The sequence below is a fragment of the Hypomesus transpacificus genome, chromosome 13 (assembly GCF_021917145.1).
Source record: "Hypomesus transpacificus isolate Combined female chromosome 13, fHypTra1, whole genome shotgun sequence".
In the NCBI taxonomy this organism is placed as follows: domain Eukaryota; kingdom Metazoa; phylum Chordata; class Actinopteri; order Osmeriformes; family Osmeridae; genus Hypomesus; species Hypomesus transpacificus.
Genome location: NC_061072.1, coordinates 8,139,782 through 8,152,926, shown reverse-complemented (window position 1 = coordinate 8,152,926; position 13,145 = coordinate 8,139,782). Strand labels below are relative to the sequence as shown.

Genomic DNA, 13,145 nt, shown 5'->3' with positions numbered 1-13,145 from the left:
ACGCAAATAACCGGTGGCTAACCAAGCTACTGTACTGTACTGTTAAGGTCTTACTAGCCCGTGTATCTTCAGTGAAAACAAATAAAGATCACAACTGAAAATGAAGTATAAAATTGCAGGGTTTAATATTAAACACCACGCTACCCTTCACTGTCCGTATCTTTTTCATACATTCAACATGTAAAATGTTTAGCTGAAGTTAGAAGGAGCTGGGGGGGGGGGGGGGGGGGGGGGGCGCTCCCACCCCTGCACCCCCCTGGAACCTGCCCTGCTTCTGTACCTGTCTATTTCTCAACTCGTGGTATCACTCACGCACTCGAAAGCGCAGACACGGTTGCATAGCCTAGGCTGTCTTGCAGCAGACAACATCTTCCACTGAGCATCTTAACAAGAACCCTGACTGTAAGCACTGTCTTCCTTTATTGCATGCATGTAATAAATCAACTATAAATTAATTAACTAACATTTAGCCATCTATTGGTTATTCTGTTTCGCATCGACTACGTTGTATCAGTTGAAATGATGATAATGATTTGGTCATTTCTGTTTGCAACATAATTTTTTGTTTGATTGCTTGTGTTTGGTTGCATTCTAACATTCCAGTGTTGGGGAATGTTTTTGTACTCTTTCTTACGTAAGCTTTTTGTTCTCCTCAAAATGTAACTTTAAAAAAAGTAGGCTTTGTTGGATCGTGAACATATTTATAACAAATATTTTGCATTATCACGCTGTCATTGGCTATTTAGATGCTTGGATGTTTGGATCGCGTGTTAAACGTAGCCTGCTGTAAACTATAGGACAGTAAATATCCGTAGGACATGGTCTATAGATACAGTTTCATTGGTTAATCTGTATCACCTGTTGGAAGTGACAGTTAGTCATTTAGAATTTTAGATCTTAGTTTTTAATTTTTGCGATGACTTTGGTTAGCTCATTTAGAGTAGGCCTACATAATAGACCGTTTTAACTGATCATCTGCAAGTGTGAGTCATCACTCGATCTCCATATACCCAGGTTGTCAGGTTAATTGGAAGTGGCCATACACTTTTAATGTTGGAGCAATTTGGGTTCCATCAATTATCACAGACTCAGACATTGTTTCTTCAATGGGAAATTGCTTTTGGCAATCGATTGTAAGTATGCGCGTGTGTGTGTTATATATATAGACCTATATCTATATATATATATATATATATATATATATATATATATATATATATTATATATATTTATTTTTTGGGTGGAGGGGATTGTTGATTTGTGTGACCCTCAAATACAGAGAGACCACTGTATCTAGGAAGTTATGTGAATTCTAAAAGTATTTGCCTAATTTTAGACAGCACCGGGAATTGTTCAAGTAGAGTGTTAAATCGTTGGATGGTGGGCGCTGATGTGAAGTCTCATATGCGCCTTCGTTGATGTGTGTATGATGATTTATTCCTAATGCCAAATCCATGGGATCACATGCATCTATAATTCAGGTACTAAGTTCCTTTCACAACCTAGTAACACAATATTCACAACCAGACATTTAATTATTTTAAAAGTAATTAAGAAAGTGAATCTGCTTTGAACATAGTAAATTACTTTTTGTAACTTAATCTTTTGCTCAACTATTCCTCAAATGAGGTAAGGTCCACATGAAACAAACCTTCAATATCTACCCATCATTTAGGTAAGGGAGAATTTATTATAATGATCATTATATATCAGACTTTAAAGATAAAATGTTAAGAAATAAGGAACGATTCATATAAAAAAAGAAAAGAAAAGATGTATGGTAGCACTCACCAACTTTTGAGAAAAAGAACAGGGTTCTAACCTAAGGGTTCCTTAGGTTCACTAAATTACTACGGTCACTAAACAAAGGGCGCTAATACTTCAGCATGAGACCTTCCTCAGGGCACAATATAAAAATATTTTAGGTTTAAACTACTCTAGTATCGTTATAGTTTAGTTGTATCTCTTATATGATGCTTTATTTGTTATTTCCTTGGCAGTTTTTTGTGTATATTTGTGCCGAGTATTAAACTAGCTAAGTTCTGTGAAATACCAGCAAGTGGTGGTGATAAAAAAACAATCATTTTGGAGGACAATTTATAGTGAATTATGGGTCTGTTTCACTGTGATCTTGAGAGAAATACACAGCACAGCAAGCCTGGTATGGGAGCTGTGCCTGTTGGACATGACTGACACTGATTTCCCTACATCTTACCCCCTGACACTTGATGTTGTTCTATTAGACATGAACCCACCCAGATTTTCACTCCACAACATTTTTCTTTTTTCGCTGATGGTAGAGCAAGGTTATATCCCTACCAGTGACATTTACAAGGATTTGACAGAATAGGAAAAGCGGAACATGTTGCTGCAGCCCACATTGCTCTAGGATCATGCCAGTAGCCTCAATTTCTTGCTTTTGTGTCAGTCAGAAGACCCAATAGGATTTCTATCCATGGGGACTCTTGCGATTCTCAGCCACAGGCAAAGACTAACCAGCAGCCTCCTGCCAGGCGAGAAAAAAACCCCAAGTACTTTCTATCATTCTGATGCATCTGTGTTTGTCAGCCCAGGAGGCACAGATATGCCAACCTGTGGCGCAGGGCTGCTCCAGAGGCCCTGGTGTCTGGCTAGCTGATTAACATTGTAGCTGTCCTGTGTGTGTTGTTGTGGCTGCATTGGAAGGCTCATGGGGTTAGCATGAAGTGGATGAACGTGGCACAACCACAGGCTATGTTACCTGACTGTGGCCGGTTTGTGAGTTCCACACATCAAATTTATCAACAAGAGGACACAAGTCATTTCCCCCAAAGTCCTTTGGGGTATGACTGTGAACTCTGGCTTTGCCTACACTCTGTTTTGAGTGATAAGAACTGTTGTGCCTTACAGGACAGGACATTTGGCAGCATTGTATGAGATGTTCTTGGATTCAAGTCACTCCCAAATAAAAGTGGTTAAAAGTTTCCTTACTTTCCGTAGTTCCTCTTTATTGCATTCATTATTTTACGTTTTCCTAAGAATATATTGGGGCTTTCCCCATATCTTAACTTACCATACAGCTGCCCTTTCTGGGTTTGGTTGTGTGTTGGTATGAAACAGGAAAAATGTGTATAAACAGTTCAGTATGCAGTGAAATAGCCTGTCTATAAAATCTCTGACAGATTTGTGACATTCCCTTTTGATCTTCAAGGTGAAATGGAATTACTAAAACAACAGAGTTTGTTTTCGGAGGACTGCACTGTCAATAACTATGGTGGCTTTCATCTGATACTTCAGATTGGTAGAACTATGCTTGAGATGAAAAAATATATTCGCTGGCAAACTAAATGACTTATGACTTTTGTGCCTGAGCTTGCGGTGTATTGTTACAGACAGGAAGTATGGGGTATAGGGTCAGGAAGTATGGGGTATATTGTTACAGACAGGAAGTATCACATAGGGTCAGATTCCCTTCACCTTTCTACCCCCTCTGCCATCCTTCTTTGATTCTTCATTTCCCAACATGGGAGATCATTTAACCTTTCATCATCTCTGGAACAGCTGACAGGTTTGTTTGAGACACAGGACCAGTATTCAAACATCCCTTGTCCCTGGTTGTGGGACATTCTTAGTTCATTTGACCACCTGTCTTGGTTGCAGTTTATGCTACAGTTTGTCACATTTATAAGCAAAGCCAGAGATCCTACACTTCATCTGTTAGTTATAGGGAGGAGGTTATAGATTCAGAGTCAGCTAAGAAAGCTATTTTTACACTTGACAAACAATCAAACAAAAAGCCTTTGTAACCAAAGCTTGCAAATAATAGTTATTTTAATGGAATTTCCTTCAGGATCAACAAAGTGAATTGGATTATGTGAGAAGGTGCCAATCAATCAGATCTTGAAGGCGGAAAATCTTTATATAAAAGCAGAAGATTTTGCACAGAAGCAGAGAAATATATGATAATGTAATCTGATTCCTCAGAACAGGCCATAACCTATGCATACAGGCCAGATTTTTCAGAGTTCAGGCAGTTATTGCATACAAATGACAATTGAGAACAACAATGGAAGAACATTCTCAACTCTTTATTTGACCTCTCAACTATAGAGTACCTCAGACTTGAAAGGTTGGGGTAGATGAACAGATCTTGTACTATACTTACGAGCTCAAAAATATAGCATTCTGATGCTGTATTACGGTATTCCATCAACAACTTAACTTCATTGGTCAGCAGGCCAAGATACCGCAACACTGTTGCCTAGCAACTAATACAGGTGCTGTATGAAGTTACAAATGTCCTATAGAGCCTCAGCTAGCTCAATTAACTTTAACCCTCTGTTAAAAAATATGCAAGATTTATTTTAATATGGATGGGACAAGATTTACATATAGACTGTTTGTGGTTCATATAGTTATTATCACACAAAGGTGTTGGCAATTAGGTGAGAAGGACAATGCTGTTTTTGTTTTGCAATTTGATATGCTTAATATGCTGACATCGTTAAAATAAAATGTGTTATTGTTGTTTGTCCTCACAGATTGAAGCTCATCCAAAAAGAGTGATGTATTGTAGTACAGAAAAAATTGTCCTAACCTGCCTATTGATCTTTCATGTACTAAAGGTGAGCATTTAAAACAAGAATAATGTCAATGGCGGTTTGTGGAAGGATCTTGTACAAGGTTTGGTATTGAAAAAGACAATAAAATGTGCATTATTGATTTTTTTTCTAATAGTATGAAATGGTCTATGGAAAGGTGCTGGAAGAAACCTACCATAAATGGATCCAGTACCGAGAGGAGTGTATACAAATGATTCAAGATGAGCCCTTTCCTCAAGGTGAAACCTCAGTCGATTTTACTTAAAGAAAATGTATTATATAATTTAAAATAGATACAAACTCTACCATGCAAACTGATGCCTTACCACATGGGCATGGGTTCTCAACCAGACATTTCCTCCATGTCTCCCCAGAACCTTCTTGTCTCATTTTACTGATTTCTGTCAAATTGTGCAGAAAGTGAGCTAATTTTGACTTCTCTTGTAGGCCTTTTCTGCAACAGGACATTTGACCGATATGCCTGTTGGCCTGATGGGACACCAGGGGCTTTGATCAACGTTTCCTGTCCCTCTTACCTGCCCTGGTTTGACAAGGGTGACTTTTATATAACTCTATGCATGTGCAATGGTGTGAAAACCGTGAAACTCACCCCTCAGGTATGTAGTAGGCCACCCGCGTCAACGAAAAGCTAGCTTTTCTTTGGCGCAGTTGGTAGTGGTCGCGCTTGGCAAATCGGAAGTCGAGCGTTCGAATCCCGCGAGTGGTGAACGATACCTTGTCGTGACGGAGCGAGGCCACGTCTGTTACATGACCGTCACACATGGACAAGGTTAATTCCAGTAACCAAGGAAATCCAGTATCCATGGAATCCATGATGTGGTGGTCATTTGAATATCCTTTCTTCCGAGTTATTTCAAAAACCCTGAAGCTTTTTGTTTTTAATACAACTGAATGTAATTCAACATTTCGAACTGAATTAATTGTATAATTTCTTGGAGAAAAGGAAAATGGAAGACATGTCACTGGTGACTGCATCTCAGCGTTAGTCTTTGTGAGCAAGTGTTTTTTGTGTTTTTGCGAGTGTCACTGCATACCTGTGTGGCTACCTGTGTTAACGTTCACTAACGTGACTCATGCAGCATCTCTGCACCTGTCCACATGGTTCTCCAGTGTCTCACGGTATGGTGCTTCGCCAATGTGGGGTTAACGGACGCTGGGTGCTGAATGAGGACGGGCAGGTTTGGAGAGACATGTCCCAATGTGAGGATGAGCCGGACGTCACGTCTTACGAGGTACATCGAGGGGTCAGACGGCTGAGCGGTTAGGGACTCTGGCTATTAATCAGAAAGTTGTTGCTTCGATTCCCGGCCGTGCCAAATGACATTGTATCCTTGGGCAAGACACTTCACCCTACTTGCCTTGGGGGGAATGTCCCTGTACTTACTGTAAGTCGCTCTGGATAAGAGCGTCTGCTAAATTAGTAAATGTAAATGTAAATGTAATGTAAAGTGTTATTTTGAGGCCAAAGCACCTTGTTCGTCAATAAACAGTATTACACAGACATTTTTCATCCAACATAGAATCCTTTTTTTGCTGCTGAATCACACTTTTTGTTTTTATCACAACAACAACATGAGTTGCCCTGGTAACACGTTTTTCTTCACAGCTGTGGTTCAAGCAGTTGATGGTGAGCTTCAAAACTCTCTACACAGTGGGCTACACCCTGTCTCTCTGCACCCTGATCTCAGCTCTTATCATTCTCCTAGGAATAAGGTAAGCACTCACAATGATAAATTGCCTCAGAAACAAATCACAGTGTGGACTCCTTAAGGAAATTCTCCCAGGAAACCCTATTACCCACAAGATAACCTAAGTAATGTGAATATTGTCAGACTAACCTAACTGAGATATTCTATACCTCTTTATATTTACATTACATTTATTCATTTAGCAGACGCTTTTATCCAAAGAGACTTCCAAGAGAGAGCTTTACAAAGTGCATAGGTCACTGACAACAACAAGATAGCCCCAAAACATTGCGGGTAGCCAAAACATGAAGCACATATTGTGAACAACCAAAAATAAGTGCCAAAGGGAAGAACCATAAGAGAATGTAGTTAAGCAAGTTACAATTAAACAACATGAATCTCTATAAGTGCAAGTGTACCTGTAGAAAAGCAAGCAACGGTAAAAAATAAATAAACTAAAATGAAATATTTTGCAGCGAGTACAACAGTTTAAATCAGTTACCACTAACCAACAAGAGCCACAAGTCTCTATATTCTCTATATTCTCTATATTTTTCATATAATGAGAAATATAGCATTACTATTCTATGTGTCACTATGTTCTGACTGAATATTTCATTGTAAATGCCCGGATGGCCTCTTAACAAATAAAGAATAAATGTGAGAGCCATGATTGTGTAGTTTCATAAAGGGGTACAAATGTACACTGAGTAACATTAACAGTTACTCTTTCTGGGATATTTTTCTTGAAGACTTCTTTCATTCAAGTGTGTAAAAGCAGTTTTACCCACCAAACCTGGTCCAATACACAAACATAATGCCAATGATCAAACATTTCTTTATACAACAGACATTCAAACATAAGGTTGAACTCCACGATATGATGTACTCATATCTAAGAGTAAAACTGACTTTTCAAATGTTGTTTTGCTTCCCTAACAGGAAACTACACTGCACCAGGAACTACATCCACGCCAATCTGTTTGTGTCTTTCATCTTGCGAGCTGTGTCAGTCATCGTCAAGGATACCATGCTGGAGCGCCACTGGGGCAGAGAGATCATGAGGCAGACAGACTTGGGAGAGATGCTAAGTCACCAGGTGGGTTGGGGGTCAAAGGTCATCCCTTGATGATTTAGTTACAGCCTAGTAAAAACCCCATGACTCTTCTCTAAAGCTTTTAAGGTTACAAAGTTAAATGGGTTAACAGTAGGGCGTCAGTATAAGAAGACACCTATGGGTTATTTGCCATATGGCTTATATTTATATCGTATTTAATCAGATTTTAGTGTTTTGCAGACATTTACGCAAGTGTAAGGAGATACAGTATTTAGATGGTTTTTCTAGCATTTTGTATTTGTTGATTGATATTTTATATAATTATAAATGTTCAATCTCTCCAAGGCTGCAATTGGCTGCCGGTTAGCCCAGGTACTGATGCAGTACTGTGTTCTGGCCAATCATTATTGGTTCTTTGGAGAAGCCATCTACCTGTATTCCGTGCTCATTGCCTCAGTCTTCATTGACCACAACAAGTACCTCCCATACATCTGCCTTGGCTGGGGTAAGTGCTGCATTCTCAAACCAAGGTACATTTCTGGTAAATACTGTATTGCACGTCTACTGTATCGGTTGTGATGTTTTCATGTCTCCCCAGGAACTCCTTTATTATTTGTCATACCTTGGATGTTGGCTAAACTGTTGAAAGAGAACAATGAGTGAGTGTGTGTTCCCATGTTGTCTCAATTACTTTGTGATATTGATTCTTCTATGAAAAACTGTAGTAAAGGAAAACATTTGTGTTCTCAGATGCTGGGCTGTTAATGAGAACATGAACTACTGGTGGATAATTCGTTTTCCCATCTTGTTTGCTTCCTTGGTGAGGATAGCTAGCGTTAACTTGTCAAGCCCCTTGGATGCTTGTGTATATGTGTGCATCCATAATTGTGTGCGATCACACACAGAAATGTATTTCCTGTGCTTTTTGTTGCATGGTTTGTGTTGTCTCACATTGGTCTGTTGGTTTTGAGAAATTCTAAAAAGATTATTCAATAACTTCAACAGATCAATTTTATGATATTTATGAAGATTGTGAAGGTTATACTCTCCAAACTGCGTGCCAGCAACCAGAATGGCTACCCTGATTACAAGTTCCGGTAAGAAATGGAAGCCATAATGATTATTATAATATGATTTTATTTGCATATGTTTTGCTCTCTGATGAAAAGGTTTTACATTTAATCATTTAGCAGATGCTCTTATCCAGAGAGTATTACATTGCATTGACTTTGCATTGATATGGACCTCATCCACAGCAGTTACAAAACCCCACACAAGTAATTGATTGTGACAAAAAGGGGATAAGATCAAATTAGATACCAAGTGCAATAATTGAGGTTATCTTTCCTGTGATGTAATAGGCTGGCCAAGGCTACCTTGACTCTCATCCCTCTGTTTGGTATACATGAAGTCATCTTCATCTTCGCTACTGATGAACAAACCAACGATACTCTGCGTTACATCAAAGTGTTTTTCACGCTGTTTCTCAACTCATTTCAGGTAGGTGAAATGCAAGTCTCAATGATGAGGGTGTTATGTTTAGGATGTCACCAGATTACAGCAGAATTAATTGATTATTATGTTCAAAAACTAAACCTACCGTTTTTTAGGTAGGTTTCTCCTATGTTCACCTGTACATAGGTTGTTTGCAGAAGGAGCTTGTGAGCAGAAGCGTGTCCCTAATAATTGATTTAGTCGGCCAAGTTACACTTCAATCATGTCTTGGCTGTTACGTTTGTGGTTGTATAGTAATTCTACACTAGTGTTGTGTATAAGACAACATATTACATGGTTGACAATATGTATTATGTAAAACGTGTCATATTGTTGCTAAATATCAAAGATAGTATTTCCGTAAGGTGAGTATTGAATACTCTGATACATCTGTGCCTATACACTGCAGATCATTGTCCCTTGCTAATTATGTCATCAGTACACGACAGAAGGTTAAGGTTTCTTGTGAAAATCCGACATATTGCAATGGCAATATTTTGTACACATATTGCAATGGCAATTTAGAGACAGTTTTTCTCTCTCCAGGGCTTTTTGGTGGCTGTGCTTTACTGTTACTCAAACAAAGAGGTATGTGTCTCTCGAATTTTCTGATATTCTCCCTTTGCTGACCACTCAAAGTCGGTCAGATCTCTGGAGCAGTGCTGTCCATCCCTGTTCCTGCCATCCTGTGCCCTTTCTGCCCCACAACTCTAATCTAGTGCTTTATGCTTCCATTGGAAGTTGCTAGAAAAGAACCTGTGTTGGTAGCTTTCCATCAACCGGTTTGGCCTGACTGCTTATGCATCTGTCCAGATTCCATTCTGTCAAATGTCTGTTGCTTTGGGTGGTTTATCTGTTTTGTTTGCTGTTCTGTCAGGTAAAGACAGAGCTGCAAAATAAACTGCGTAACTGGAGGATGGATGTGGAGACCATGTGCTGTGGACGGTGACTAACCGGAACGGAATCTCGAGTCGAGCCCTTCTCCATCGGAACCGCCCGAGTGGATAACGTGTCTTCGGCCACGCCGACTCGAGCCATGTCGGATGATTCACTGGCTCCACATGCGCAAACTGCCAGGCAGCTACCTCTGATGATCTCCCATACGCCACAGACCTCTCTACCGCACTGCCCCGCTGAGGAAAACCACGACAACCGCGTGCCAGAGTCCTTTCGCAATGAGGCTACAGGGTCGACTCTGTCAATGCAGGTGTCCTTTCTGGTTCACCTGAGAGACCCTGTAGAGCTTCCTCCAAACGTTGTAGATGTAGATTCTGATTAAGTGATGTTCTACTTGTGTTGGCCTACTTATGTTGATGTGTTCTGTTCTGTGTTTATCCACATCAAGAGTGGTAGCCTATATTGTGAATTATATTATATATTGTTAATATATTTGTATTTACAAGTCGCATGTCTTTACACATTCATTATTAAACAAAAGATTATTGGAATATGCGAAAATTATATTAAAAGAAAAAGATATTGGGAGATGTGTCTTTCTGAATTATTCAGATAACATACATTTATGCTACGTGCCCCTGAGCATTAAGCAATGGACTGTATCAACGTTGTAGTCAATTTGATTTACCCAGTGAGAGTGATTAATTTACCCATTATAAGTCAAATGAAAAATGTGATTCCCAAATAATTTATGAAAGGTTTAAATTATAAATTGAATGCTCAATGATAAATAAATATGTTTTCAAATATAAATAGCCTACTGGACGGCATTGAAATGACAATGCAATGCAATACTTTCCATTTAATTTTGCAACAATAAATGCATTCTCATATGGAAAAAAAAATTGCAAACATGATACTTAGTGCTAGTTTTAATAGTTTTTTAATAGTTACTGCATCATTTGAGCATTTCATATATCGTTTGAATTATGACCGGAAAAGCTTCCACAGGTGCAAGGGTGCAAGTAGATCGCTCTTGAATCTCACGAACTTCATTTCCCAGAGTCATCTTGGGACGTAGTCTACCGACACTGGAAGCGGCGGTGACAGTAGCGGGAGTTCTGAGACATTCTAAAAAAACTTCTGGTTTGTTTACATGGAGATGGTTGAAGAAGAGTTTCATGCACTACCCTCGCTAGAGGTTTGGAGTAAAACAAAACCTAAGTCTAATGTCAGATAAAACATGCATAACCTACTATTTCATGCCTGCTGAAGCCTGGGGATAATATTATGTTCAAAAGCAAGTGCTAGCTAACTAGTTTGCCATACGAGTAACGTTAGCCATCTGTTTTAGCTAGTAAATAACGCCGTCCAGATCTAGTAAGTAGCTAAGCGGCTCGTTAACACTGTGGTGGCTGTACCTTGGGCTAGCTAGCAGCAACATCCGCCAGTTTATCTTCGAGTCAACAGGTGGATATTTTGAAGGCTAATCTCCAACAATGGCCTCGAGAGGTAATGGATGAATATTCAAAGCAGCAGTAACCCTCAACATGTACTCAACTGCACTTGCAAAGTGACGTTTTCTAGCAATGAGTTGGCAGCAAACAACTGCAATAGTGCTGCGTTGCTGACTAAACGTTAATATATATAACTGTGTCATGATAGTGTGGCAGCACCCGTACGTCAACATCTTCAAGCACATCAAGATTGAAGAGTGGAAGAAGTCTTCAAGAGAGGGAGATGTGACTGCTTACATGGTAGCTAGCTAAATACATACTATTCCCATGTTTACAGCAATTTACCAAAGCCAATTGCAAATAATTCAATTTTTCTTGCCAGGACAAAACATTGAAATGCTCAGTGTTCAGAATTCGTGGGTCCATCCCGGCCAGCAACTACATCCTCTTACCCAAGACCAGCAGTCAGTCCTTGGGGCTGACTGGACGTTTCATCTACCTCCTTTTCAGACCCAGTCCTGACAAACACTTTGTGGTACATTTGGACATAGCAGCAGAGGTACTCGTTACTGATCACATATCTTCATGTGTGTTTTTGTTTTCACACACAGTACATTTAACTTTAAGCTAAGATTTATTTTCGTGTTTTTTTGTTGTATTTTTGCAGCTGTGTTTTACTGAATCTGTGGGACATAATTCAAATTGAAGGTGACATCAAATAGACTATAGTTCCCAAGGAGTAATTGAGAATATATACAGCTGCAGTCAATTACTTAGCCTAGTTATTTTTAACAACATGTAAGTGCAGAATGCAGATTACTGTTACTTGTGTCAGAAAAGATTACCATATCTTTGCCAGGTTTTAGTGATATATCCATGGATTTCAGCATCATCATAATCATGAGACAGTTTGATTTTGATTTGTTGCAGTTATTTTTAATTTTCCATTGTGGCACTTGAATAGCTAATTTGGAGACACTATCATCGATTATTATCTTTTGTCTTAGTTTTCAGATCTTATCACAAAGGGTTAAGAATAGCAGTTAATGCCATAAACCTATTCTGCACTTCGCTTTGGAACAAATAATTTAATAAACAAAATCCTTAGTCTGTGAAGGAGGCAGCTTGTGAATGAGGCAGGCTGTGGTCTGTAAAGGTGCTAACAGACACATTTCAAAGCACTTGAATCCATAGCTGTTTATTTTGCACTTCGAAATGACATTTAAATCATAATTGTTCTTGGAAATTAATCGTCTGTCCCTCGAAAACGTCTTTGATTTCGCTTTCGGATTACCTGAGAATGCAGCCACTAAGTAATTACCTGGCTTTTGTTCCTCCAGCAGTGATGGTAACAGCAAAGTTTTGGATAGTTTTTTTCTCTTCAGACGGATCCTATGTGCATCTATGCTATACTATAATTTTGACATTTTAATATTGTGACATGACATTTACCTGAGCAGGCAGGGATTCAATATTCAGCTCTAATTTCCACAAGCGGCCAGTCAACTTCACAGCTGATCCTACACTGATCCCTGGCACATTCTCACAAGATAAGAAGCACTCACTTGTGTGCTCGATTTAGTTCTACACTTGAGGTGATGCTTGTAGATGTAGATATATCATTTGGCACAAGATCTGCATGGGCTTTGAATAACTCTTCTGTCCTAAAGAAGGATCTGATTGACTGATCTGATTGACAAGTATGATAAGGTGCCTTGAAAACCCTCAATTATTCTATCTTGACAGTGAGTCTACTTATCTAACTCTAAAATAGCTCTTCACTTTGGTATCCTTTAGGTTTGCTTCCCCAACAGGCTGCATTTATTATTTCACCACTATAAACTTTCTTGCACTATAAACAAACGTTTTTGTCTCAAACCATTACATTTGGCATTCAAGACCCAATATTTTTTAACACTATTATTATTGTTATTATTATGTATTGTGTGTG

General features: G+C 39.0%; 2 protein-coding genes across 2 annotated transcripts in view; both read left to right on the top strand.

Annotated features, from left to right (window-relative positions):
• The first annotated feature begins 4,722 nt into the window (after positions 1-4,722).
• LOC124475841 (glucagon receptor-like) lies at positions 4,723-9,789 on the top strand. The gene is made up of 12 exons (XM_047032683.1): positions 4,723-4,819; positions 5,028-5,135; positions 5,712-5,833; positions 6,208-6,314; positions 7,232-7,388; positions 7,692-7,851; positions 7,945-8,005; positions 8,097-8,166; positions 8,352-8,443; positions 8,708-8,846; positions 9,387-9,428; positions 9,718-9,789. Exons 1-12 carry the CDS (start codon positions 4,723-4,725, stop codon positions 9,787-9,789), a joined length of 1,227 nt encoding a protein of 408 aa, XP_046888639.1.
• A 1,008-nt stretch (positions 9,790-10,797) lies between these two features.
• The window catches only part of wdr90 (WD repeat domain 90), a 28,511-nt gene continuing 26,163 nt past the window's right edge, over positions 10,798-13,145 (top strand). Inside the window, exons 1-3 of the mRNA XM_047031672.1 lie at positions 10,798-11,249; positions 11,403-11,494; positions 11,577-11,753. Coding sequence (XP_046887628.1) covers positions 11,237-11,249; positions 11,403-11,494; positions 11,577-11,753 — 282 coding nt within the window. The 5' untranslated portion in view covers positions 10,798-11,236. The remainder of the gene's footprint in view (positions 11,250-11,402; positions 11,495-11,576; positions 11,754-13,145) is intronic.